This window comes from Pongo abelii, chromosome 1, assembly GCF_028885655.2.
Source record: "Pongo abelii isolate AG06213 chromosome 1, NHGRI_mPonAbe1-v2.0_pri, whole genome shotgun sequence".
Lineage (NCBI taxonomy): Eukaryota > Metazoa > Chordata > Mammalia > Primates > Hominidae > Pongo > Pongo abelii.
In genome coordinates, this window is record NC_071985.2 from 116086260 (window position 1) to 116114192 (window position 27933).

General features: G+C 45.3%; 1 protein-coding gene across 5 annotated transcripts in view; it reads left to right on the forward strand.

The window, feature by feature from the left end:
* Positions 1–27933, forward strand: part of IGSF3 (immunoglobulin superfamily member 3) — a 93137-nt gene that overhangs the window by 47348 nt on the left and 17856 nt on the right. For 3 of the 5 annotated variants that reach the window (XM_054529051.2, XM_024257144.2, XM_054529049.2), the window contains exons 3-8: positions 3816–4193; positions 6093–6503; positions 11924–12313; positions 13680–13739; positions 16210–16611; positions 19887–20291. In XM_054529051.2, coding sequence (XP_054385026.1) covers positions 3816–4193; positions 6093–6503; positions 11924–12313; positions 13680–13739; positions 16210–16611; positions 19887–20291 — 2046 coding nt within the window. The remainder of the gene's footprint in view (positions 1–3815; positions 4194–6092; positions 6504–11923; positions 12314–13679; positions 13740–16209; positions 16612–19886; positions 20292–27933) is intronic. The other 2 variants (XM_054529053.2, XM_054529057.1) reach the window with 2 other exon arrangements.

Below are 27933 nucleotides of genomic sequence, written 5' to 3' on the forward strand. Positions count from 1 at the left end.
GTACTCCCATTGCTTAGGAAGTTCCAAGGGGTTTAGGAGCTCAGTGCCAGGAACTGGGGACAAAGACCAAATATGTATATGTGTGTGTATATATATATGTATATATATATATACACACACACACATATATACATATATACACATATATACACACACACACACACATATATATATATATACACACACACTACAGTAGTGAATTTTATATAGCAAACATGCATTATTTTTATTTTTGGCTAAAATTTTTTTCTAGTTATAAAACTAGTATATACTCATTGCAGAGGACTGGGGGAGGGAGTAAAATATTAAGAAAAAAATAAAAATCGCTTGCCATCCTGTCACCTAGTATTTTCTTTCTAGTTCTTTTCATGCAGTTATATATAACATTTTTATTTTTCTTTTTATGTTACAGAAGTCATATTTGCTTATTGCAGAGTAATCCAAAGAGTACAGAATGTCTAAAGTTAAAAAAGTTATTTAAAAAAAAATGATCCTTGCCTGGGAGGAACCTTCTATTATAGGTTGAGAGGGGAGATAGAGGGGCTGTGGGTCAGAGGATGCCCTGGTCAGGGTTGGGTGCCTGTGTCTCTTTGGAGGCAGCAGAGGTCTGCACAGCAGGGTATTACCATTAGAGGGAAATGGGGAGGGGGGAGTGGGATGTGTGGAAGGGGAATTAAACTGCCAAGAAGAAAACAATTATTTTTATTTTTATGTTGAGAAGCATTATTTTCAGGGGTCAGAAGCCCTTTGTGGGGCAGAGGGAAATTAAGGAAGTATTTAATAAACAGGTGCAGCTGAATGTGTGTGGTTAAAATGCAATCCAGTAGTTATTTATTTGTCCGGATTGTTTATAACCTGCTTCCAGCCTAGATAAGTTGATTTGACCCTGCTGTCCTGGCTCATTCAGGCCACTTAACACTGTTTACCTTTGGGTGGGGAGGACGTGCATGATCTACTGGCGGAGTGCCTTTGTAAGGTCTGTAAATAGGATGCATACTGGTTAAACTCATTATTGCATCACAAAAGCCAGTATCTGATGGGTCTCAGCTGTTTTCTTTTGCACTGGGGAAGACTGGAGGAGAATGAAACTTTCTTGAACCAGTGATTGGGTCTCTACCAAAGAGAGAAACTGAAAGCTAGTGACAGCCTTAAGATATTTCATTTGAGCACTTGGCTGTCACCATGTAGGTAGAGACACTTTAAAGTAACAGTGCTTTGCTACACCTGATTTGAATCATCTGTGGAGCTTCAAAAAAAAATCCTAATTAATCCTAAGACCAGTTATGTCAGGTGGGGTCCAGGCACTGTTATTTTTTTAAAGCTCCCCAGGTAATTCCAGTGTAGGTCCAGGACTGAGAAGCAGTCCTTGAAGATGCTGGTATACCCTGACCTGCCTCCAGCCTTCTTTGCAGGAGACGGATGGGGGTTGGTTGTAGTTGCTCTGTCATAGAACACTGCAATTCAAAGGTTACCTAATGTTATGAATGTAGTTAAATTGTTTGCAAAATGTTCTGTGTTTCAGGAATACTGCAATCATTTGATTCAAATGTCACCGTGTGTGTGTGTATATACAGTCATGGGTCACTTAATGATGGGGATATGTTTTAAGAAATGTGTCATTAGGCAATTTCATTCTTGTGTGAACATCATAGGGTGTATTTCAACAAACCTAGATGGGATGTATATTTTCATTTATATATTTTATTATGGAAAATCAAATGTCCCAGCACTGTTACTGAATATCAGTCATTTCCCCTACTTGATCTGCCATGCCAACATTAAGTGCCATATATTAGATCTCTATATGCTCCATTATAATCCTACAGGATCACTGTTGTACATGTGTTTCCTCATTGACTGAAATGTTATTCAGTGCATGACTGTACATGTAGTAAAAATGTTATGCACCATATTTTAACATACTGATATTACTAATGAGTTGTCCTCATGGTGACTTTAAATATCATAATTAATGCCATCAACCAGAATATATCAAATGAATTCAGATACCACTTGTTCTGTTTATTTCCTTCCCCTGCCAATTTTTTATTTTTCCTGATTCTGCTGAAGCCAAGATGGGGTTCTATGTAAGATTTTGTTTCTGAGGAAAGGTTCTGCATGAATTAAAGTTTTGCAAGCCATGGGCATTTCATTGTATGGGCCGTTTTGAGGTCTGTCATCTTGCAGATTAGATTAGTTTACACTGAGGCACAGTCCCCCGCTGGGCTGGGCAGAGAGCTGCACTCCACTAGTATTTGAGCTGTCCCTGCTGTTCACCAGCTGGATCCACTTCAGATAGGCCTAGCCGGGGCAGCCGCCATTCCCATTTGTGGGGGAAAAGGGAAGCTATCACAAGAATGGTCTGCAGCTGTGGGAGGAGGTGGGCAGCCCAGTGATGGTGTCATTGTCAAGGGGCCATTGAAATGTCCTTAAGCAGTCATTGGCCAAATCCTGTCCTCTGTGGATCCAGAGCCACAGAATGTTCCAGCCAAAATATGTCTTAGCCAGCAGCTCTTTATTGAGGACTGATTGTGGGCTAGGCTTTGTGCTAGGGTCTTTACAGATGTTATTAAATCTTCTCAATAACCCTATGAGACAGGTATTATTATCCCCATCTTACAGATGAGAAAACTGAGGCTTAGAGAGGTTAAGCAGCTTATCCAAGATCACAGTTAATAAGTGACAAAGCCAGCATCGGAACCCATGCTAGTCCTCTCCAAAGCCTTCTTAGAAATCATTTGATAGATGAGGAGATCAAGGTCTGGAGAAGAAAAGCAAGTTGTCTGAGATGACACAGCCAGCTCTAATTGGTGGCAAAGCTGTGCCTATAACTCACCTGCGCTTTTCACAACCTGCAGTACGTGACCACTGCCAAAACGAAGAGGCAGGGGTGTGCCCCCTCCCACCTTCTGAGTGGCTCAGGCACAATCAATATTGAGTTGGCATGAAATGAGAAATTAAACTCACCATGCCACTTTAAGAAGAACATGGAGAAGGCAGGCAGAAGTGACCTTGGAGAACAGTATCTGAGCCAGAAGGCAGGAAGTCAGCGGGGGAGTCTGAATGGGAAACTCAAGGGTAGCCTGACTGTCCTTGTCACAGGTTTAGCTGGGCACTGTTAGTTCCCCCCTTTGTCAGTTTGTGGGAATCTGGGCATCAGGGATCTGTTTCAGCCCTTCACATTTGTATTTGGGTGTGCTCAGCTTAAAACGATAGCAGCCTGCAGGAGCTCAGCTCTGCCTCCATTTATGAGGGGAAGAGAAACTAAGGAATGCTCCTTGGGGTGGTGTTAGGGAGCAGCCACATGGGAAAATGAAGGGTGCAGCACCAGTAAAAAGGTGCTCCCAGGACTCCCTCCCACCAGCGCTCGGACCAAGGAAGAAGCATGTAATTTCAGCCAGATTTCTAGATGGTTGCTTTTATTTGTTTTCATCTGAATTCGTGCCAAGGATTCAACTTTTCCTGCTCATTTTATTAAAAACTTTATACACAGCATTAATAAATAGATATAAAACTGCCATATAAATGACAAACAGAGGGGCTAAATGAAATTCCCAAGGGTCAGCTGTTGAATAAGTAACAAAAGCACATCTTGGCATGATCAAATTCCCATATATGCAAATTAGGGACAGTGCTTTACCACAGAGTGTTTTAATTAATATTTATAAATCACAGAGCTCCTTTGAAAGGGCCAGTAAGCTATTTATATTATTATCATGTCACACAAATAACAAACCCTTTGGAGATTGCTGCCTACTTTGCATTTTGGTCTGAGAAGTAAGTGAGCATGTTGCATGTGTTTCTCTCCCTCGTAGGTGTGGTGTCAGCACAGCGGCAGGTCACCGTTCAGGAAGGACCCTTGTACCGCACGGAGGGCTCCCACATCACTATCTGGTGCAATGTGAGTGGCTACCAGGGACCTTCTGAGCAGAATTTCCAGTGGTCCATTTACCTGCCTTCGTCGCCAGAGCGAGAGGTGCAGATCGTCAGCACCATGGACTCTTCCTTCCCCTATGCCATCTACACCCAGCGTGTCCGCGGAGGGAAGATCTTCATAGAAAGAGTCCAGGGGAACTCAACCCTATTGCACATCACAGATCTTCAGGCCCGGGATGCCGGGGAGTATGAATGCCACACACCCAGCACGGATAAGCAATACTTTGGGAGTTACAGTGCAAAGATGAACCTAGTGGGTAAGGAGAAGCTGTCTTTATATTGCCAGCGTCTGGCCTGACTCACTATTTTAGTAGTGTAATTTTGCTTTATGCCATGCATTTGACTTTAAAAAAAATCCCAAAACTCCCCACATATTTTAGGGGTCAACAGATAGCACAAGGAAACTAAATTTCTGTGTTCACTTCTAAATAATAGGTGGTTGAGGGTGAAACTTTAAAAAGGTCTAATGCAGATGTTAAGAATTTCGTAAGTTAACTAACCCTGTAACTGGTGAAAAGGGATATGAAAATATAAGGCAAGGACGTTTGTGGTTGATGATCTGAATGACAAGGAAGATGAGACGTATGACATCAGTTGGAAGAGAGGAGAAACCTCTAGGAAGGATAGGCCTTTGGGCAGCTCTGAGACCCACGGGGCACTGCTGAAGCAGGAAGCACATGTGGCTGCGGGTCCTTGCTCAGACCTCGTACATTGAAGGTCCTTTGGCTCCATGCGTAAGGAACGATGAACTGGCTGTCTCCCTTGTTGCTCCTTAATGCTGAAGGAAACATGAGGAAGAGGGATGCAGGAGCTTCCAGCGTGGGCAGCACTGGTCATAGTGTTTGCCAGTGTCAAAGGGTTAACCGTATCAAGGCTGTTCTGTTTTTCTGCCTATCTTAATTTCCAGTTTTTATTATCACAACTAAGCAGTGGGTGTTGCTAGTTCTTTTATTAATACACATACTATCATTTGTTTATTTTTCCTTTCTCTAACTAGTCTGTGTCCCAGCAGGAGACCTTTTTTTTTCTTTTGTGTGTGTGTATATGTGTGTGTGTGTGACAGAGTTTCGCTCATGTTGCCCAGGCTGGAGTGCAATGAAGCGATCTTGGCTCACGGCAACCTCCACCTCCCGGGTTCAAGCAATTCTCCTGCCTCAGCCTCCTGAGTAGCTGGGATTACAGGCATGCACTACCACGCCGGGCTAATTTTGTATTTTTAGTAGAGACGGGGTTTCTCCATGTTGGTCAGGCTGGTCTCGAACTCCTGACCTCAGGTGATCTCCCTCCCTCAGCCTCCCAAAGTGTTGGGATTATAGGTGTAAGCCACCGCACTTGGCCGTTCCCAGCAGGAGACCTGTAAGACCCAATCCTTGGGTGAGAACAGGGAGAAAACACATACTAGTTGTGACTAGGGTACTCTCATCAGACAGAGAGGTGGTGCTATTTAATCTCCAGAAAGGTGCAAGCAAGGATCAGGGTATGATTCTGACCAAGGGATCACAGAGAAAATCTCTTCTGTTGCCTGAATCTCTCCAGCCTGTGGCTTCCTTCCAGTGAGGACCTCTTTGATCGATGAATTACGTGAAAATTAAACCTACTAAAACTAGGATATGATGATTAGTTTTTCTACCAAAAATGGTTTTTAAAAAAAATCATCTTCCTAGGGCTGCATTGCTGAAGTAAGTTACAGGATGGGGATGTGGGAAGGAAAGAAAGGATGTTGTATAGAAATGTAAAACTAAAAGTTCCAGGAGGCATTTCCATTAGAGGATCAGTCAGAAGTGAAGTTAAAGTATCTCAAAGCAGTGCCAGAATCAACAACAAATGTTATTTGACCTATAAGACAATTGTTTAAAGGCGGTATTTTCAGGGAGTTCATTTATTATGTAATATGAAATATACCCCAGGTTTTATCCAAGTGTTATGAAAATACCAGACAGGTAAGTGTTAAGCACCAAAATGATGCATTTCCAAATCCAAACAGAAAACTTTCTGTTTATGTGCATTTGGGGCTGTCTGTGGCCTTGAATCAGTGGTTCAGGGATGACTGTTAGGGACGCAGTGCAGTGACGCCTGCGTGGAATGGGAGCTTAGCCCCGGGAGTCTCAGATTCTGTGGCTTTGTGACTGCACTCTCAGGACATTTCTGTGTTGCAGTGATCCCAGACTCCCTGCAGACCACTGCCATGCCCCAGACTCTGCACAGAGTGGAGCAGGACCCGCTGGAGCTCACTTGTGAGGTGGCCTCGGAGACTGTTCAGCACAGCCACCTGTCTGTGGCCTGGCTCCGGCAGAAAGTTGGCGAGAAGCCCGTGGAGGTCATCTCCCTGAGCCGAGACTTCATGCTTCACTCCAGCAGCGAATATGCCCAGAGGCAGAGCCTGGGGGAGGTGCGGCTGGACAAGTTGGGGAGGACCACCTTCCGCCTCACCATCTTCCACCTGCAGCCTTCTGACCAGGGCGAGTTCTACTGCGAGGCCGCCGAGTGGATCCAGGATCCGGATGGGTCGTGGTATGCTATGACCCGAAAGCGTTCCGAGGGAGCCGTGGTCAACGTCCAGCCAACTGGTCAGTCCCTCTGAGCCTCTTGTCCTGTCCTTTACCTGGTGGTGAAGGCTGTCAGATACTGGGAGAAGGAGGAGACTCCTTCTTTGGGCACCTCTACCAGGACAGCAGGTTTTCATGTGAAGTTGAAGCCGGTCTTGTGTGCGGCCGGAGGGAGCTGAGGGATGTGCGGGACATAGGTATCCTAAGACCTGAGTCACAGGCAGGTGCCGCACAGACTGAATCCTGCTTAGAGACATGCTTTCTTTGACCTACATGGTGTTTACACATTTTTGAATTAGAAACTCATTTTAAAAATTGGGAGATTTCTGAGAAACCATTTGTATCTTAAAACTCTGGGCTTTCATTCCCATTAGCCACAGTTGCTGCCCCGTTTAATGATGTTGCCTTCCTCAGGTACCCATCTGGTTTCATTTGCAGAAGCCATTTGAGATAATGAGACTTCCATCCAAGGTCTAACATTATGAACTAGAGAAATTTTGGCTTAAATTATTATTTTTTATCTAAGAATAGTCTTTGGTGATATTTTGTAATTTCCAAAATGCTTTATCACATATTAATTCACCATCCCCCAGACGTTCTGTGAGGTGAGTAGGTGGTAGTATTCCTATTTTGCAGGTGAGGATGCTGAATGCAGATTACTTTATGTTGCGGCTCAAGAGGAGTCATAGGGCATGTTGATGAGGCCAGTCTGAGAGTACCAAGTTCCACTGTAGATGTTTTCTTAAGTGAAGGCCTGGAAGGGGTCCTGAGGAGGTTGCATGATGTCTTCAGAGCTGAGGCAAAATTATGGTGGCACAGCCAGCTGAAACCCTCCCTGGCTTCTCTTAGTATCTCCTGTGGCCCCAGACTCTACTCCCCAGTCTCCTGAGCCCACCAGGCTCCAGGCCAGAGCTGACAGCTGTTGCTGGCTGCCTCTGCTGGGATGAGGGCAGGTTCTCACATGGGCCTTCAGTTCCCCCAGCTTTGGTTGGAGTGTGGTTGTTGTGCCATCACTAAGTTGGCGATGAATGGCCTGAAAGCCTTTCCTTGTGCGGATGCTCACTTCTGGTGAGGACTGTGGTGGTTCTGGTGAGTGAGTGTGGCTTGTGGGAAATGAGCTGGTGAGTTGCAGTACAGGTGGGGTCCTTTTTCAGGACCTGTCTCTTGGGCTCCCTGTCCCATTTGCTGCAGTCAGTTGCCTGGGTCTTTGCATACTTTCTCTGCCATTCTAGAGTAATGCTTCAGACTCAGCTAACAGTACACATTTTGGGGCTTCGTCCCAGAAGTCTTCAATTGGAGGCTCCTGGGATGGGACCTGGGAAGCTGGATTTCCGGTATGCTTCCCAGGTGATTCTTCTGCTATCTACATTTTTTTCAAGCAAAGCTTCTAGGGCAGAAGCAATTCTCTGGACATCACTTTAATAAGTCATCTAATGGATGTGAAATCTTTTACCATAGGGGTTGGTAGGGATAGGGAGCACTTTATCTGCTCTGTAGGACATTTAGCAGCTTCTGGATCTTTCAATATTAAAAAATCTATCCAAGGGGCTTTATTTTATATTTATCCTTTCCCTTCCTGGATAGTTTTAAGATCAGCTTCAAAAATTTGGGCCAAATTTTGAGTCTTAATGCTTTTAAATTAGGTTGCATCAGTTAATCTTCTTTATTTTAATCTTACCAATTTGGAATTAGAACTTTTTGAATTTACCCTGAAAATGTATCTAGACTAAGCCAGCAAAAAGAAAACTAAGTGGAAAAAAAGTTGATGACTTCACTCTGCATTCCTGTGCTGTTTAGGTTCAGCAGTTGCATCTCCAACTCGACCCTTCTCTTAGTTTATTTCAGTAAACATGTAGCCAGTCTCCACAGCATTGAAGGTGTGATGGTGATAGGCATTAAGGGCTTCAAAGATGACTAGCACTGGTCCCTGCACTTAGGCAGACTTGAGAACCAAATGGACAAGTAGAATGTGCTAAGTGCATTGATAGCATTTGTATAGAGTGCTCTGGGAATACCGGAAATAGGAAGTGTTCTTGCAACCATAGTTTTCTCTGAATGGGATGGTTGATAAGACAAATCCAGGAACACCAATAAGTTTCTTGACTTGAACTGAGTCTGGAAGCTTGAGGAGTCAGCAGGAGGAGAAGCATAAAAGTGCAAAAGTGTTTGATATGTTTGGCAAGCAGAAAGGAGTCAAGTATGACTAGTTCTGGATGTTGAGTTCCAGATGTGTGTGATGAGAGGAAAGGGACCCCGAAGCCCCAAATGCTGTGATATAGAGCTGGGGCTTGACTCTGTGGGCCAAGAGTTTTCAAGCTGTTCTTGGAACCCTGGAAGCCCCTCAAAGGTGCCTAGGAGGTTAGACATGGGTGTGTGTTGGTGTTCATATGCACGTGTGCGCACCCAGGAGTGTAAGGAGAAGGCTTGCGAGGGCCTGAGTGGTCCCCCCTTGCTTCAACTAGGTTGGGCGGCAAAAGATTTTATATGAATAAAAAGTCCCCTTCCTTTGTCCTCTTCTTGATAAAGTTTGAAAACCTCTGCTGTAGACGGTTGGAGAGGAGGTAGAGATTTTTAAGCAGGGAGTAACACAATCATCAGGGTTTCAGAAAGAAAAACCCATGGACGCCACCTGGAGGTTGATTAAATCCGTTGAGTCTGAAGTCAAGAGACCAGGTAGAAAAGAGCTAATAAGAGCTAAGGCTAGGTCAGTGGGTGCCAGAGGCAAAAGAATAAAGAGCACAATGGAAGGAGAGGTCCAACTGTCTAGAAGCCCAGGGGCTGGGGCTGGAGTTCTAGGGGGTTCCTTGAACTGTGGGAGGGAAAGAACAATAATGAGGACATGTGGGACCTTTGCATTTGTGGCAGCATTGGCTGCCTTTTGTTTTTGTAGATTCTAATGAAAGAGCCCATCCATCAGGTAGACTCTGATAGAGATGCTCAGTATGCGAAACACCCAGTGGGTCCTCAGGCACAGGGGTCTGGGGCTCAGAGACCGAGCCTGAGAGTGATCAGGGCCCTGGAAGAGCCCATGGGGTAAAAATGGGAAAGGGCCTGGGAGAACAGCAGCAGTAAGAGGTTACCAGAGAAGCAGGTGAGAGAGAGTGGAACAGAGTGGGAAGGCCAGCAAGAGCAGGAGGGAAGGGATCATAGAGCAGGCTCAGAGGCCTCAACCTGCTTGAGGAAAGCCTTTGGTTAGGATGGGGGTAGGGATAGGGTGGATCATTTGTGACATTTGCTAAGTCAGTGAAGCCTAATTTCAGTGAGATGAAGTGGAAGGGGTATTGGGAAAAGCACAGGTCAGTTTCTAGAGATGTAATTGACTGGGCATAACCAAGGGCAGAAACGGCGGTGATGTGGGTAAATCTGTGTCTTCAACCTGGGAACATGAAGGTGTCATCAAGGCATGGGGGGATTCCCCTGAAATGAGAAGAGTCTTTGGTTGCCTAAAGAAGAAAGCCAGAGTTACAGCCAGGCTAACCTGGAGCAATGGAAAGGTATGAGGCCTAGGGTACCCCTTGCACAGCTCCAGTGGTGTTTATGTGGAAGGAGTGCTTTTCTGTCATTGATGTTGGGTTATAAATGACTAATTGGGTTGATCTGAGAGATAATATCCAGCAGATAACACCGGGACTGTCCCATATGGGTGTGTTCATCCAGGCAGATGGTGGCAGAGTGAAATGCGCTTCCTTCAATCCGTGCCTCTTAAGACTGGTCTCTTGGGAGCTGGAAGCTGTGACAGCAGCTACTTCATTGGAGGGGAGGCCCTGGAGTTGATGACGTGGTTTTCCCTGTCAGGAAGTTTGGCTGTTAGAGGAAGTAGTTAGGTCACTGGAAAGAAGGGGTGTTTGCAGCAGGACACTGGCCTATATTGGGGGGAGGGGCTGGAGAGCCTGAGGAGCCGGAGGGGTAAAGCTGAGCTGGGGCTGGAAAAGAGGAATGTGGATGCTGCTCATGCGTGATTCTTATGTTTTCTTGGGGAAACAGAATCCTTGTCTGCTTGAAGAGTGCCTAGGACAGGATGAATGGGCAAGATCTTGAAGATAGTGGGAAAGGCTAGACATGCCAGTCTAGGGAAGGCAGGCAAGTTTGGAGCTAATGAATCTACATGGAATTCAAACGTCTCTGCCATGGGATTTTTTCCCCCTCAGTGTTCTTTTTAGAGGAACAGAGCTAGAACTGGGCAGTGGTCTCAGCTCCAGTCTCTAACCCTTAACTCCGTTTTCTTCCCCCTGACTTCTGCCGTGGGTGCCTATGAGATACGATAGCTGTCTAATGAGATTAATAGCCACTGTACACTGGTACACAGGTTGTGGTGATGCTGTTAGTGGTGATGAGCCCCTCTTTGGTCACCCCCTCATGCCTGGTTAAACACCCAACTCAACAAAAATTAGCTGGATATGGTGGCTACTCCGGAGGCTGAGGTGGGAGGATGGCTGGAGCCTGGGAAGTCGAAGCTGCAGTGAGCCATGATGATGCCACTACACTCCAGCCTGGGCAACAGAGTGAGACCCTGTCACAATAAATAAGTAAATAAATAAAAATTTAAAAAACACCTAGCTCTTTGGAGGCTGCTTGGGTTTAGTAGTCATTTCAGTGGCTGTCTGGCTTTCAGCAGAAGTAGGTACTTTCCTACTAAAGTACCTACTAAGTACTTACTAAGTGGGAAAGTACCTACTAAGGTTTAACCAGGCGTGAGTACTTAGTAGGTACTTTCCCCCTAAAGTAGGTACTTTCCTACTAAAGTAAGTACTTAGTAGGTACTTCAGTGGGAAAGTACCTACTTCCATTGAAATCTGCCTAAAGATTTGATCTGACAGGTGGTAAACTAGTGAACAGACATTAGTTTTTATTTTTTCTATGTAATTCTGTTAGGGTTTGTCATACCTACATCTTATTTCTAGTATTCACATGGCGGGGGGTAGAGAGGGAATTTTAATATAGTCATCTTTGAGCATTAGGATTGGGCCAGCACCTAGGCCACTCTGTAATTTTTTCCCACAGACTTCAGTGGGGTAAGTCTTACAATATCTGCTGAAAATGTTTATAATGCTGTTGCTTAAATGGAGTTCTGGGTGCATATATCAAGGCTAGATATTTGTAATCTACCATTTAAGTGATACTAGTAGCTTCTCACTGACCTGGGGGTCTCATCTAAGACATCTAAAGCTTCAGACTGAGCCCCATGGGTCTTAACTGGGGTAACAGTTTGCTTAGACCGTCTGGGCTGAAGTAGTTTTGAATTCTCTCTGTGATATTCGGGGGTTTCTCTGGGCCTCAGATAACCTGGGTCTGAGTTGGATTTTTCTCTCAAGCTAAGTGCTGTGGTCCTCCCCGCAGTTAGTATTGTAAAGAAGAGGAAGGATAGTGGGAATGTGCTGATGTGGTTTAGTTGGCTGGGGCCCTCATTCACCCAGGATGTGTTTCTTTTCTTGTTCTCTTAGACAAAGAATTCACTGTTCGGCTGGAAACAGAGAAGCGGCTGCACACGGTGGGTGAGCCGGTGGAGTTCAGATGCATCCTGGAGGCTCAGAATGTTCCCGACCGTTACTTTGCTGTCTCCTGGGCCTTCAACAGCTCGCTCATCGCCACCATGGGCCCTAACGCTGTGCCTGTCCTCAACAGCGAATTTGCTCACCGGGAAGCCAGGGGACAGCTTAAGGTGGCCAAAGAGAGCGACAGTGTCTTTGTGCTGAAGATCTACCACCTCCGCCAGGAAGATAGCGGGAAATACAACTGCCGGGTGACTGAGCGAGAGAAAACCGTGACCGGGGAATTCATTGATAAGGAGAGCAAGCGTCCCAAGAATATCCCCATCATAGTCCTCCCCCTCAGTAAGTAGAGAGATGTGCTGCTTTCTTCTCCTTTGGCTCAGCATCATTTAGGAGAGGTAGGGGGAGAGAGAATAGCGTGGTGAGGGTGAGGGGAGGCAGATGGAACCCTCGAGGTTAATGCAGAGCTGGGGGAGAAACCGTTGAGCCTCTCTTCCCTGTTGTAGCCCACCTGCCTACATTTAGCAGGCTCCCCATAGCAGAGGATCAGGATCAGGGGTGTCCAGGATCAGGGCAGTCTAGGGCTGGGCATAGGCCTATCTGATTGCTAGCAGCCCCGTGCATACACAGGCAGTGGCAGCTCAGCTTGGAGGGAAACCAGGAATCCCAGAAAGCTGTTTGCTCTTGTGTGGGAATCAAGTCCCAGAAGAAGTGGGTAGATGCCTGCCTTGAAATCTCACTTAAGGAGGATTTTAAATCATAAAGTGCATTATTAAGGATTTACCATCTGGGTTTTTCAGGTATAAAGGCTGGCATTTCCCTAAATGGCTTTTCCATGTTGAAATTGTGTTTCTAAAAGTCAGTGGATGGGACCTCTCACATCTTCCTGGAGCATAGCCTTTTAAGCTTAGCTAGTTTCTGAGGCTGCCTCAGTGGGCTCCCAGCCTTCATGTAGACTGGCCTTGTGTGGGTGGGTAGTGGCCATTGCTAGGGATTCCAGAAACTACTGGTGTTTGCTTGTGTTGTGTTTAAACATTCATAGTATCAAGATATTCTTACTAATCTCATTCTCCCATAGTTATGTTTTTAGTAAAGAGAATAAAAACCTATAACGCTCTGATTTTAAACAAGTGGTAAAGTTTTAAGACTAACCTTTAACCTTTTCTCAGCTGCTCAAACTATTCTTTCTCTGAGCCTTGTAATAATTTCCTTTACTTTTTATTTATATGTTTTAATATTTAAAATATTTCTCTTCAAGTATGAAGTAAAAAGTAGCCACAGGGGTCCTCTTGTCACTCTTTTCTTCTTGTCTCATCAACTGGATTATTTTCTTTTATGCTTATTATTATTTTGTTAAAAACCATGCACACACATACCTAATTATTTTGAGATTCTTTTGTTTCTTAGCCTTTTCCCCCCTGCAATGCCTAGCATGGTGCTTTGCATAGAGTAGGTGCTTGCTGAATACTGTACAACTGAAATTATTGAATTGAATGCCCACTGTCTTTACTATTTTCCTGTCAGTCTGTGCTTGCCTTAACCACGGACTCTCTACTTTTAAATCTGCAACTAATTCCTCATTGTTTTCTAAGGATCAAGTGAAGGGCAGCCACGCTGTTTACTTCCTATATTTTTTGTACTAAGATTTCCCCCAACCCCTTCTGAGAACTTGTTTGATGATCTGTGGCCTGCTATATTGCTTTTCCAGCAGATAACTGGGTAGTTAAAGTCCCCCAGCACCACCAGATCCTGTCCCAAGGCCACTTGGGTAAGTCTGCCGAAGAACAACAACAATCACATCGGTAATGGTGATAATGCCTTGGATTTTAATGGCGCTTTTCCTCCTAAGAGACCAAAGTGCTTCTGCATATATCATCTCCTTCTCCGCTCCCACCTCTCAAATCCTCGTAGAGGCCAATATGATATCCATCTAATGAATGAAGAAATCAGAGCACCACACAGGAAGTGACAGAGCTGATTGTTCAGTTAGTGGTTGAGCTTGCATTGCATTAGGAAATATTTGCTTCTAATGCCACACCCACCGCCCTGCGCTTAGCCTGTGCTACACCATCAACTTCCTGATTTGAAATTTCATTTGCGAATGTGTACTCAGATTTTCATTAGTTCTGTCCTAGTTTTCACTTAATCCAGAGAGTTTAAAATTGTCGGCTGCCTTTTCTCAGGCCTGGAAATTCTTGTAAATAGTGTTAGTGGGCAGTGAGGCACCAGGTCTGTAGTTGCCTTTGCCTCAGCTGCTATAATAAAATAGCATTTCTTCTTGTAGCCCCACATTCTACCTATGTGGGTTTCCAGGCTTGCTCAAGCAACAGAGCACCACCAAACAGTAGCCCTTTCAATAAATGAGCCAGGACTTGCATAAGCGTCCACTGGGATGACAGTAGGGGATGAGAGTGAGGTCCTGCAAGTCATTCTTCTGCTTAAGACAAGTGAAAGGATTTTCCTCCTTGATGCTGCAGTTGCCCTTTTAATCCCTTATTTTGAATTGATAACAGTGGGGATGAGTCTTTAATCTAAAGAGGAATATTGTTGTTATTAATGATGATGAAAAATAATTACCTCATCTAATCCTCTCAATGTCATGCCCTAAGAAGTAGGCACGATTAGTATCTCCATTTTGCACATGAGAAATTGGAGCTTTGGTAGGTTAAGGAAGAACCACAGGATTACAGAGTTAGGAAGTCTCCAAATCCATCCTCTTAACCATTAGTGCTATAGATGGTGACTGTTCAGGAGCCTGATCATCTGTATGAATCATCCTGGTATGACTCCTGGGGGAGGTTGCCCTCCTGGGAAAATTGCTATTCCCTGCCCCATCGAGACCTTTTATTTTTCACAGAAAACAAGCAAATCCAGAATGGGTAGCAGGCATCCTCACTATAATAAGAACTACATGCTGAGGCTCAGTGCTCGTCTTTGTTTCTGCTTGTTGGGGAAATAAAGGAGAGAAAAGATTTGATTCAAATGCATTGTTATGTGTATGTGTGTGTTTTCTCTTGGTAATTGGGTGTGCCTCTTAAAATCTGGGATTTGATTTAATTAATTGGTTTAAAATTATTGCATGTATTTAATGTGGGTGGTACCCAAAAATTGGAGCCAAATTAGTTACTTTGTGTTCTTTAATGCATACAGGCCTTTTGAACTCAATATAGATAATTACACAAAATACTACGTGCATAATTAAAACATATTAGGCTATCTCTGATGTTTATAAAAACAAAGAGTTATGTGGAATAGTAAAATTAATCATGATCATGATGACCAGTTTTTGAAAACCTACTATGTGTTAGGTGAATCTATACGCATCATCTCATTTACTTTTTAATATTTAAAGAATTCTACAATTAAAGGTACCTCTCTACCTGTCTTACAGAAGAAGAGGCTGAGGCATGTCGAGTTTAAATAATTTGATTGAGTGAATTCAGATAGTTAAGTGAGCAGCAGAGGCTAGATGAGACAGGGAAGGGAGTGGAATCCTAATCCCAAACTTTTGATTGGCTGAATGTTTCTAGAAAGAGAGCAAAGGAGCCCCAGGGCTGACTGGACAGGCGGGAAGAGTGGTGGATGACGAGCTGCTGGCTTTGTTTTATTCCTGTGTGTTAATGAAAGAATGAAAGCCCGCTCCTCACGCACTCTGCAAAACTAGACCATCTGTGCTCCCTTATTACCCACACTTAAGCACACGTTATCATCCAAATACTTACTTTCGGTTTTTTTTTTTTCGTATTTCCTAAATTGTCCTGAAGAACTCAAATGGCACATTATGGATGTTCAGCTTTTATTTGACTGCTGTAGTACTGAATGGTAGGAAGAGTGAAGTGAAGTAGGATTTTGGAGTTACTCTTCTTGCTGAAAATTCAACTTGAAAAATGCTGAACTCCAGCTGAATAGACTACTCGATAAATTGTTTTATGCCCTAAACATCATGCCACTATGTTGTATTTCTTAGGTTCTTATTCAGGCTCAGGTCTTAGAACCTCGTTATCACAGTTCTCTGCACATAGCAAAGAACATCCTAGATTATCAGTTCTAAAATCACAGGGAGCAATGCCCAGAACCAGCTAGGGCTTGCAGCAGCTAGGGTCAGAGTGTTTTTGACCCTCTGAGGCTCACCGTACCTAAATATGATTCCATTTGCACCCCTCCTCCTGTTTCCTCTGTGGGGAGGGCGCTATGGAGAACATAAAGCCTCCAGTGTGTTTCTCTCTGCCTCTTCCTAGAGAGCAGCATCTCCGTGGAGGTGGCCAGCAATGCCAGCGTCATCCTTGAGGGCGAGGACCTGCGCTTCTCCTGCAGCGTCCGCACGGCAGGCAGGCCGCAGGGTCGCTTCTCTGTCATCTGGCAGCTTGTGGACAGGCAGAACCGCCGCAGCAATATCATGTGGCTAGACCGGGATGGCACCGTGCAGCCAGGCTCGTCCTACTGGGAGCGCAGCAGCTTTGGGGGCGTCCAGATGGAGCAGGTGCAGCCCAACTCGTTCAGCCTGGGCATCTTCAACAGCAGGAAGGAGGACGAGGGCCAGTATGAATGCCATGTGACTGAATGGGTGCGGGCGGTGGATGGCGAGTGGCAGATTGTTGGGGAGCGCCGGGCCAGCACTCTCATCTCCATCACAGCTCTTGGTGAGTGAGCGGTGGGACTGGCAGTGGGTCTGGCATGGAGACAGCTTCAGTGTCAAACACCTTATCCTGACTTTTGTCAGTCAGAGTTCTAGGAGGAAACTATGGCCAGTCTTTTACCTATAGAGTTTGAAGTACTTTCCTTTATGTCTATTTTGTTTCTTATAAGGGTTTAATTAATTAAGATAGTGCTAGCAGGGACTAAGGGACCCACAGTGGATGATGGGGCTCCTGAGGGATAGCAATAGCTGGGAGCTGTGCCTACTCCTAGTCTGGCTAGGAGAGAGTGATGTTATCAGAACTCTATCCAGGTTAGTGAAGCCACCCAGCCATAGTGGTGGCCCCAGGTAGAGGAGCGTGGCCACTGCCAGCCTGGCCTTAAAGAGAGCAGAGTGGCTGAGCACTGTGTGGCATGTCTTTGCTGCCCTGCTGCCCAGGGGCCAGCCTTCCTGAAAGTGAGCAGAGAAGGGTATAAAATCACCTGTTGTCATTTATTTAGCATTTACTATGTTCCTGGATGATCCTTAACACTTAAGCTTAGTTGTCCCATTGAATCCCCACCTAGCCAAGTGAGACACTCATTTTATGGAGGAAACTGAGACTGAGACACATTAAATACTTTGCCTAAGGCTACAAGTTTCTACTACCTGATGGGGCCCATACCTAGCAAAGCTATTCCCTCATTAGCATGGAATGAAAAGATACCTTGAGATTTGCTAAAACCAAGGAATATTAGATTTGCTTCTCATAGGGTAAAGAGGCTTCTATCAACATTTATCTGCCTGGGATATAATCAGTATATTAGATTTTAAACGACCAGTCTGTGACTTTGCTGGAAAAGAAACTTGTTATGTCAGGTCTTCCTGTTTATCAGGAGACATCGGTTGTCCTCAGCAACTTTATGTCCCACTCCCTGGGACTGTGTCACCACCTTCCTTGCAGGTTGGGATGGTGGTGCTTTTGGATACTTCCAGTAAAGATGGCAGCCCCGAGTGGTTTTTGTCCTTAACAGAGTCCTCCATTTTCTTACCCCTCTGAGATTAGAATTACATTTATTTTCTAAAGCTTAATCCTAAAGATTGACCTGCTTTTTGCAGTAATTATACAGCTCAGATTTCTGTCTTAGAAACTTCCTCCAGTGATTGCATTTCCTGATCAGCTCAGTTCCTGTGTCCATACTTAGCACCTGTGTGGACCCAGTGAGATGGAACTTGGGGGACAACTTTTGGATGTCCAGTACTGGTGTTTTTTTGTTTTTTTTTTTTACCATCCTGGAAGGTTAGGAATGTCCAATGAGTGATTAGAGTTAGTGAGGATTGTTTCTCTAGAAGTAATTTATGGTATCAGGTTATCCCCTGAGTTTTTTCTTACCATATGTCTGGTGGTTCTCACAGCCAGGGGCACTGAGGGGCTCTGCCCTGGGATCTGGAGGCCAGCACTGTTCACCTGATCTCCACCATTGAGATACCTCTGGCTAGAGCCATAATTAGGTGGCCCAAAGGACTGAACAAGGAAGAATGGGAGGGCACTCTAGACTAATTAAGGTTGTCTTTTCAGTCTAAAGTTAACAATGACACACGTGAATTTTCATATCAGTATAATTAGATGTGGGTCCCAAATGTACAATGGGCCATTATGGCTGTTCAGTTAGAGCAGCTTGGGTGCTCTGTGACCATGGCATGTGCCCGTGTCAGGACTAGACAAAGTCAGTTGCTTGGGGAAGCTCTCTCCCCTTCAGGTGTGAGGCCAGGAGCACCTGGTGTGGGTCCTGTCCCTGAGGTTCTGTCCTACACCACCCTCATGCAACGCCTACTACACACAGGTGCACAGCTACTGTCACAGGTGCTTCATGTTTAAGGATGGGCCTCTGTGTCATAAACTTTCTTAAAGGGTATATAGAGATAGCTTATGAAATCCAAATCAAAGGTCCAGAGTTTTCAGCAAATTGTACCTACCTATTTGCCAACTTAACCTCACCATAGAAAGCCAAAAGATTCATCCTGTGGCCAGTCTTTCACATTACAGAGTTTAAAGTACTTTTTTTAATTTCTATTTTATTTTTTAACAAAATATTTAACAAAATATAGTATATCTCATGTGCCAGGTACTATTTGTAATATTTATAAACACTGATTTATTTAATCTTCACAGGGACTCGTTTTACAGATTGGAAAACAGACACAGAGAGAAGTTAAGTAACTTGTTTAATGTCACTCAACTAGGAAGTGTCAAAGTCTTGGCTGCTGGCTCCAGAGTCTAGGCCTTTAACCACTGTGTTAGGCTTTCCATGGGTAAAGCAACCTAAAAAGGCCCCTGGAATCAGTTACATGTGGTTGGAGACTAACTCTGTCATTGACTTACTAAATGCTTGATATTGGGCAATTTATCTAACCTCTCTCTGCATCAGTTTCTACGTCTGCAGGAAGAGATGACAAGCCTGCCTGTTCTACAAGGTTGTTTTGGGGATTCAGTGGAGCATGATGAGAGCAAAGCAGTTGGCACCATGCTTGCACCTAGATAGTGCTCAATAAATACTGGCTACTGTTAGCTTCATGATTGTGATCAATGTATGAATATTAAACAGTATTTCCAGGCTGAAAGAACTCTGAGGTACTCACATTGAGGAGTCAGTATTAGGGCCTAGCAGTGCTGCCCATTCAATAAGGAATATTGAGAGACCCACAGCCGCTGAGACTACAGAACCCTGCATTTAGGACAATTGTCCCACCCTACTGGAGGTCCCCACCTGCTCTGTTCTTGGATTTCATGAGGGACGTGAGAAAGGGACTGGAGGCCGACTCCATCTACTTCCCTTCTCGGCACCAGTGCGCTAGGGGACCAGGAAAAGAGGTGTTGGGGCTGTGTGGTTGTGTTTTCCTCCTGTGCAATGGAGGAAATTGGCTTTGGGGTTTTCTTTTCCTGTTTACTCATGGAATCTCAAGATTTCTAGGAGCGACCCTGCCTACATGCAATCAGTCTCTGAGAGGATTGCAGTGTCTAATTCCAGGGGAGGAGCAAATGCACAAGGATCTCATTGGGAAGGGTTAGGCTAGTGCTGCTCAGGGGGAATTGTGGTGGGCCTTTCTGTGGAGTCTTGGAAACTCTTGGACTGGGCCTCAGCAGGATACTAAAAGCAACACTAGCCTGAGAGCTCAAAAGGGGCCCCAAGAGCCTCTGCCCCACATTGCTTGCTTTGCCAGCTACCCCATTGCTGATGTCATACTGCCCTGAGAAAGCCACGTGCCTCCTCTGGTTGAATCTCTCTGCTCTCTCTCCAGAAATGGGCTTCGCAGTCACAGCCATCTCCCGGACACCGGGGGTGACCTACAGCGACTCCTTTGACTTGCAGTGTATCATCAAACCCCACTACCCTGCCCGGGTCCCCGTGTCGGTGACATGGCGGTTCCAGCCGGTGGGCACAGTGGAGTTCCATGACTTGGTGACCTTCACCCGGGACGGAGGGGTCCAGTGGGGGGACAGGTCCTCCAGCTTCCGAACCCGAACTGCCATCGAGAAGGCTGAGTCCAGCAACAATGTCCGCCTAAGCATCAGCCGAGCCAGTGACACGGAAGCAGGCAAGTACCAGTGTGTGGCGGAGCTGTGGCGGAAGAACTACAACAATACCTGGACACAACTGGCGGAGAGGACCTCCAACCTGCTGGAGATCAGGGTGCTGCAGCCAGGTGAGTGCTGCAGACCTGTGGGCTGTGTGTCCATGTTGCCTAAGCAGACATGAGGGAAAAAGAAAGGTGTGCATGAAGCCCTTAGCATCACTTCCCCCTTTCCCAGCTCTTCATTTAGAGACATTGCAAATCAGTAGGAAGTTTTAAGAATCATGCAGTGGACACTTGTATTCCCTTTCCTTGATAGCCAGTTGTTGTCTGACTGCATTTGTTTTCTTCCTCTATGTGCATGTTTGTTGTTTTTGAGCCATTGGAGGGAAAGCTGTGGACATTGGGACACTTCCCCCTAAGTACTTCAGCATGTAACTCCTAAGAACCTACCCACCCACTGCACCATTATCACACCCTTGGGGTTTTACGTTAGTGTAGTCCTATCACCTACATTTCCCCAGTTGTCCCAATCATGCCCTTTAGAGTTATTTTTCCCTTTCAGATTAGGATCCAATCAGGGATCACACATCACATTTGTTATCCTGGCTTTTTAGACTCCTTTAATCTAGAACAATTCCCTAACCTGTGTGTTTGTGTGTGTTTGTGTGTGTGTGTCTGTGTCTGTAGACATGGAAATTTGTGAAATGCACAGGCCAATTGTTTTAAAGAGAGCCCTTTTCTTTACTTAACCTCATCTCCTGTAATCCTCATACAATTATGTGGAAGTGGTATCATTGTCTCCTGTTCATAGACAAGGAAATTCTGAGTAAAGAGGGAGGGTAATAGGCACCTATTGAGCATCTTCTTTGCATGAGGCACTGAAGGTCAGTTACTTTATTAGAATTGCACAACAACCCCAGGAAAGATTTCAGTGACTAGCTTAAGGTCATGTACCTAGTGAATGGTGGAGCCAGGATTTGAACCCCGGTTGTCTTTCTCCCACAATGTTGCCTGCACCCAGGCCCTGTCCCGTTATATGGGCCCTGAATTTGAGCTCCTTTCTCTATGGAGGCTGAGTCTGTCTCAAAGCAGATCATAAGGATGCATTAATTTGGGGAGCATTAGTCAGTGGGGCTTTCTGCAAACACTCTCACCTTCATCAGGCTCTTCCACTGACATGTGGGAGGAGTTAAGTACATGCAGCTCTTAACGATTTTCCTCCATCTGTCCTTGTCTCCTGCCAGGTTAGAAGCTGGTAGAGGGTGGAGCCCAGGGGGTAGGCTCCTGTGTTCCTTCCCTCGCCCAGTCCATGCCTTGGCTAGAACAGACACCTGTGCAGGCAAGGGCAAGGGTTTGACTTGGCAAAGATGGCTGGAACGCCTTGCCAAAAGGATTTTTCTGCCCATTAACAGCCATGGTTAGTGCCTGACCTGGTCTGCCTGACTACTTTAGGTGGCCACAGTGTTGTTTTCAGCAACGTGGGGTTAAATAAATGGTAACCTTTGGGTTTCTCTTTCACCTCTTCTAACCCCATAACAGATTTCTGTTCTGTACCAGATTTGGAACAAGTGAGTTGTATAAATGATGAGACTGTTCCCTTGGCCAATGAGAGCCTAAACTTGGACTGACAAGATGCTCAGGGAAGAGGCTGTTTTGTTTAAGTGGATTTTCAGGTTAATGGAAGGTTAAGCAGAGACCCCATTTTATGTGAACCCTTGTTGTGGAAAATGTCGAGGTACCCACTTGCCTGCATTATTGAGTGGGACATTAGGATTGTAATTGCACCTTTTTTTTGTCCCCTCTGGCTCTCAAGGTCAGTTTTCTGAGCAGCATTGCCCGTCACATGGTTCTGCAGCTGTAGAAGGTAGAGGAGATGCTGACCCCAAAACCTTGTCTGACATTGCCTTTTTGAATACATCCCTAGTATTTGCCTGTTTCTGGTACTACTTGGAATCTAAGACTGGAGTGCCTAAGGGAAGAATACAGAATTAGTTCATTGAAGTTTTTAATTATTCGGATTAATTTATGGTGTTACTAAAGGCAGACAGGGAAAAATATGTATGAAGTACCTCTTGGATGCCAGGTTTGTGCTTAGTGCTTTACTCATGTTTTCTTTTTAAATTTATCCAACAACCTAATAATGTAGGTGTTTGTATCCCTGTTTTGCTAATGAGGAAACCAAGGCTCAAAGTGGTCGGGAATCTTGATGGAGGCAAGCCAGCTGGTTAAGTGGCAAAACTGAGATTTGAACTGAGATTGGAGCCCAGGTCTCTTTGACTTCCGTAGAGCAAATGTTTTCCTTTATACCATAAGTGCCTCCTGGGTAAAGTAGCTGGAGGGTTGGGAGACCCCAGATCTGCTCTGAGGTTGTCTTTGTGTCTTGGGTGTCTTGAGTTGGTTTCTGTTGTGTTTTCACTGTAAAGTGAGAATGAACAGTGGTTGGCAGAGGAGACTTATGAGTATCACTGTACTTGGGCTGTTATGAGGCCTCTACTTAAAGATGCACAGTAATATACTTTTATGGCCCTTCGGAGGCTAGGAAGAGCAAAGGTGGGTGCTTGAGGCTGCACAGGACTCCCAGAGGGCGGCTGAGGCACCAGGAGAGTGCATCCCCTTAAGTGTTACTGTCTCTCCGCTATTAAATATTTATGCATTTAGCACTTAATATTTTCCAGAGAGCTTCATGAATCTTTACTCTTTCCTATATACTTTGGTGTTGGTGCATTCATTTTGGGGAAATAGAAGTGGAAAAATACATGAGAGCTGACTGTGTGCTGGAGACTGTTGGACACTTGGTGTGTATTATCTCACTTAATCTTCACTGCAACCCTGGGAGGAACATATTGCTTTCCTATTTTATAAATGAAGTAACAGAGGCTCTGAGAGGTTCTCACTTCCTCAAATTAAACACCTAGTGAGTGGGGGAAGTTGGGATTTGAATCCAGGTGTGCCTTGTTAAAAAGTAATTGCGGTAGGGAGACTTTGACCTTTTTAAAGGCTATGTAATCAGAGATTATTCTTTCTGCATTCAGTTAATGGTGTCCTTTACAGAAGAATTTTCTCCTTGTAGATTGATGATGTGGAGGAGTTATGGCACTAGTGTTACTGGTAATAACAACAGTAGCAGCTAATATTCACTGAGCATTTCTTGTAAACCACTGTGAGTGCTTTACACATAATAACTTAGTTCCTCATTTCTTAATCCATGCAGTGCTGTGAGGGGGACCATTTTACCCAACTTCACAGATGAGGACACTGACACAGAAGTTACATAAATTGCCCAGTGTGCCATAGTAAGTGGCAGAGCCAGGATTCAAGTCCAGACAGGCAGTTTGGCTCCAGAGTCCAAGTTCCTAATTTTATTATTATATGTTCTAGACAAGTGTTTTCTTCTCAGGAATCCTCTTTGGTACCGTATACTTGTATTTAATGTTTCCTGTCTCTGGTTAACCACCCCTGATTTCCTAATCCCCTTTAGAAAATCCTTAAATTTGTTTTTTGGAAGTTGGGGTCATAAGACACTGGTAGAGGTTCCTCAAGACACAGTTTGCTGATGGTGTAGAAGTTTTATCTTGTGCCTCTTTTAACTCCTGATTCTTCCAGCTTCTGCCACAAGGTGGCTCTAAGACTTGGGGATACCAGAGCTCAGAACCAGCGCTGTCCTCTCTTCTTTTGCTCTCCCTGCGTACCTTGCCCCTCAAAACATAGATTCTTAGCCCTGCTCTGGTGTCTTCCATAGAAATGTCCCCTGCTACCCCCATTTTAAAGAATATTGTGTTAAATATTCTTATTCCATCAGAATCAAATAGGAACCCAGGGACTGTTGACTCACTCATGCTGGTCCATTTACCATCAGCCTTCCACTGCTGTGATATCATTTATCGCAGCAAGCTTCTTTGTGGTCTGTGCCCCAGACTCGTCCCTGCTGGAGCCACCTGCTGATCCTGCCCCCATATCAGTATTCATCAGAATCTCTGGTTGGATGGCACAGTTGACTTGTTGTGGATCTGTTATTTGACCATTCCCTGTGTGTGCTTCCTGTTGCATATGCACATCCCCAACAGAATCTTCAAGGAATGCCATCACTGTCAGGTTGCCATTGATCTAGCTTAGTCTGATCCCCATTGATCACATAGTGTGACCCCTCAAGGGGTGCTTAGGCAAGACTTTCAGCCAGTTCACATATTTGATTGTTAGCTCTTAATCAGTTCTTTTCTCTTTTAATTGTGAAGCATAATTGCCTTGCTTCCTTCTGATTTTCTTTAGCTCAAAACACCCTCCAATTACACATCCCTAAATACAGAAGCAGTAAGGGAAATGTCAGCACTCATTTTCCAAATGTTTACGACAATATCTTGGTTTGGCTATTAAATATTGTACATTAAAATTGACAAAGCCATAAACAGGCTTCCAGGAGGACAGCCTCCAGTGGTGGAAAGCCGACTTGTCAGCGGGTGTATTCTGCTGGGATTTTACTGATGGGCAGTCAGGATGAATATTTAATACTCTCTGGATGTTGCCACATTGGTTTTCTTCTATTTCTTATTGCTGACCTGGCAGATTGGGATAGCAGAGGGCTTTTCTTTGACTTCCGTGAGTCCAGAGCCTGTGAACACTGGCTCTCCTTGTCACATTCTGAGGGATGGCTGCCCCATCCCTCAGAGGACTGGCCTCTGCCTTCTTTCAGGGGAGTCTGGGGTTCTCCTTCTTCCATCCCAGGTGGCTTCTGCCTGTTGTCTGTGCCAAGATAGAATGGGCGTGAGTGCAAGAGCCCTAAGAGGAGAGCCCAGCCCCTCCCAGATGCCTCAGGCCTGTTGTCATGGTAACACCGGGGCACTTGTTATTGGCATCAACGAGCCAGGGTCACTGCCCTGCCTGCAGACAGGTAAGGCAGGGTAGGGCGCATCTGGGTTACCTTCATTAGCTATTTCCACCTGCAGACTCTTGCCGCTTTCCCCTTGCCCCTCCCTCCCTGTCTCTCTGCATGCATTGAGCACCTACTAAGTGCCAGGTTGCCATGCTGGTGAGGCTGCAGAGATGGGTGTGTCACGTTCCTGCCTTGCAGGCTCTGTGGGAGGCAGCAGGCCTAGGGACAGAGGAGAGCAGAAAAGTGTTACAGGTGTGGAGGCAGAGCCAGCACAGGGCATGGACAGGGGGCAGGGGGCAGGAGGCGTGAGGAGGGAATGGGGTAGGGGTGAGGGTGGGAGGTTGGGAAGGAGGAGTGGAGCATTTCAGGCTCAGAGAAGAGTGTGAATAAAGACAGTCATGGAGGGTGGGAGCAGCATGCTTATCTTGAGATGACTAAAGCATGGGGTCTGGGAGGGGTTCACCCCCAGGCAAGCTGGCAGGGATCAAGAAGTCCCTTTTGTACATGGGAGCATGGGGTGAGGGTGGGCATATGTAATAGCTAAAAGCAAGGACAGACCAGACGGCCTGGGTTTGAATTCCAGCTCTACCACTAAGCCAGCTGTGTGACCTTGGGCAAGTGTCTTTATAAAATTGGGAATAATATTTATTTCATAGGATTGGTGAGGACCAAATAGTTAATATTTGTGAAGTGCTTAGAATAGTGCTGAGCACATAGGACCAGATGAAGGTTTGCTAAATAAATAAGAATATCCTGAACTCAGAAATTAGGACTTTAGCTCATACCCAGATCATATACTCCATTTTTGTAATAATTTATAATATTCCCTTTACCCAGAAATAAAATTCATATACAATATAACATTCCTAATCATATCTTTAAAATTTGCTGTACTGTCCTAGTTGTGGGATAAAGAAAGTTTTTTTTAAAAAAGTAGTTCATAGTAAGATAATGTGTTTCAATGTGTAAATACTCAGGACAGCTATGCTAGGAGGCACAGTCACAGTCAACGCTGTCTCTAAATGCACACTGACAGTCATTATATCAGACCTGGCACCATGAGCAGGACTGCCATCCCGACAGGGTTTCTGAAGTCCTGAGTAACTCTTGCTACAATTCTGAACAAAACAAAGGAAAATCCTCTCTTGACTGACCTGGCATATATTAAAACCATGCAAAATAAAAGTCTTGTGATTATAGTAAAATGAAAGTAGGTTCTAGGCTCAGAGGCATAATTTTTGCCCATATGAATGTCATTCAAAAGTCACACAGGACACGAGGCAGAGTTTTGTTGCATGGAGTTGTCCCAGATACGATTTTACATCTTTAATGGCTTTATTCCATTGACTATATACCCCTCCCCAAATCAATGTGGCAACAAGAGACCTGCTTGCAATTAGCTGCCTTATTGAGAACTGCTGTCACGGGCTGTGGGGTGGGCAGCCGTGGGCAGTAGCATGCCCCACTTGCCATTTAGGGAAATCCCCTGGCTGTGGCTAGGCTGAGAGGGAGGGAGTGTCATATGCAGGCCAATTATAAGAGCCTGAGAAAGAGATCACTGGGGGCCCAAATAGAGAATGGTCATGTGGAGAGAGCAGGGAGCCAAGGGGTGTTAAGGACAGAGGGACTCAGGGGTAGTAACAGTTTGACTGGTAGGCACCTGTGCCACTGGCTTCCCATGCAGCTCACCCTGTATTCTCTCCTTGTCTCTCATCTGACTTGCTTCTCTCCACCTGAAACATCTCTCCTGCCTCAGCCACTCGCCGCCTCTATCTCTAGCATTACTGTCTGTTGTCTTTAATAAAGAGCAGTGTCTTCCTCCCTCAGTGCCCATCTCTTCGCACCTGCCACTCTGCCTGCTGCTCACACCACTGCACAGAAACCACTTTCTCCAGACTTACCGGCAACCACCTCAGCAGCACAGCTGTTGCTTCTTAAACTTGAATGTGCATCAGAATCTACTGGAGGGCTCATGAGACTGCAGGTTGCTGAACCTCACTCGCAGTTTTTCTGACTTAGCAGGGGGCTGGCAAATTCCCAGGTGATGCTGATCTGCAGATCCGTGGCATGCACCCTGAGGGCCACAGGTGGTCAGGATTAAGTACAAGCTCCAGGCCACTTGCAGTGTGGCTGAAGCTTACCTTTCTAACCTCATCCACTACACCTGAGCACTTGCCTCCTCCTTGAATAGAGTGCACAGGGTAGTTGTCATCTTTCTTCACTCGTCGCCTCTCTCTGGCGTGCCCTTTCACTCTCCTCTGTTTGTTTCTCAGGGCCTAGCTCAGAGGCCACATACCTTTTGAAATGTTCTCTCTTCTATCGAAGTCAGAATTGCCCCTCCTTTTAAAAAGTAACCACGTTTATTCAACCATTCATTGATTAGTTTAACAATGATTGGGTCAGAGTCCCTGCCTTGCATATGCTTAGAATTTTGTAAGAAAGAGAAGACTTTAAAAATTACCTTCGTTGTAAGGCAGCAGTAACACAGCTATAGTGGAGCGTAAGGGAATCCTTTATTGAAGAAATAAATGAGTTTTGAGTGAGAAGAGCACGCACAGAGTGGAATCCGAAGGGAGGGTAGGCTGGCTGAGAAAGCTGCTGCTGGTCTCTGCTGCGGAGTTCTTCCCTCTTCCTGATGTCTCACCTTGAAACCACCCTATCCTGGCTTGTAACAAACACAACAGCCTCTCCTACGATACAAAACACAGATCTTCCAAGTTTTAATCACAAGCCTGGGAAGGAAACTCTCCAGTTGCAGAAAGAAAGGGCCATTCCCTCAAGCAGGGCCTGGCCCCTGGGGGCTGCTGTGAAGGCGGCTGCTGGCGTGAGCTGGAGCAGCTCTCGGACCCTCTTCCTGTCTCTTGCTGGATTCTTTCTTCCTCCTGCCAGTTCACTGTTGGGGGT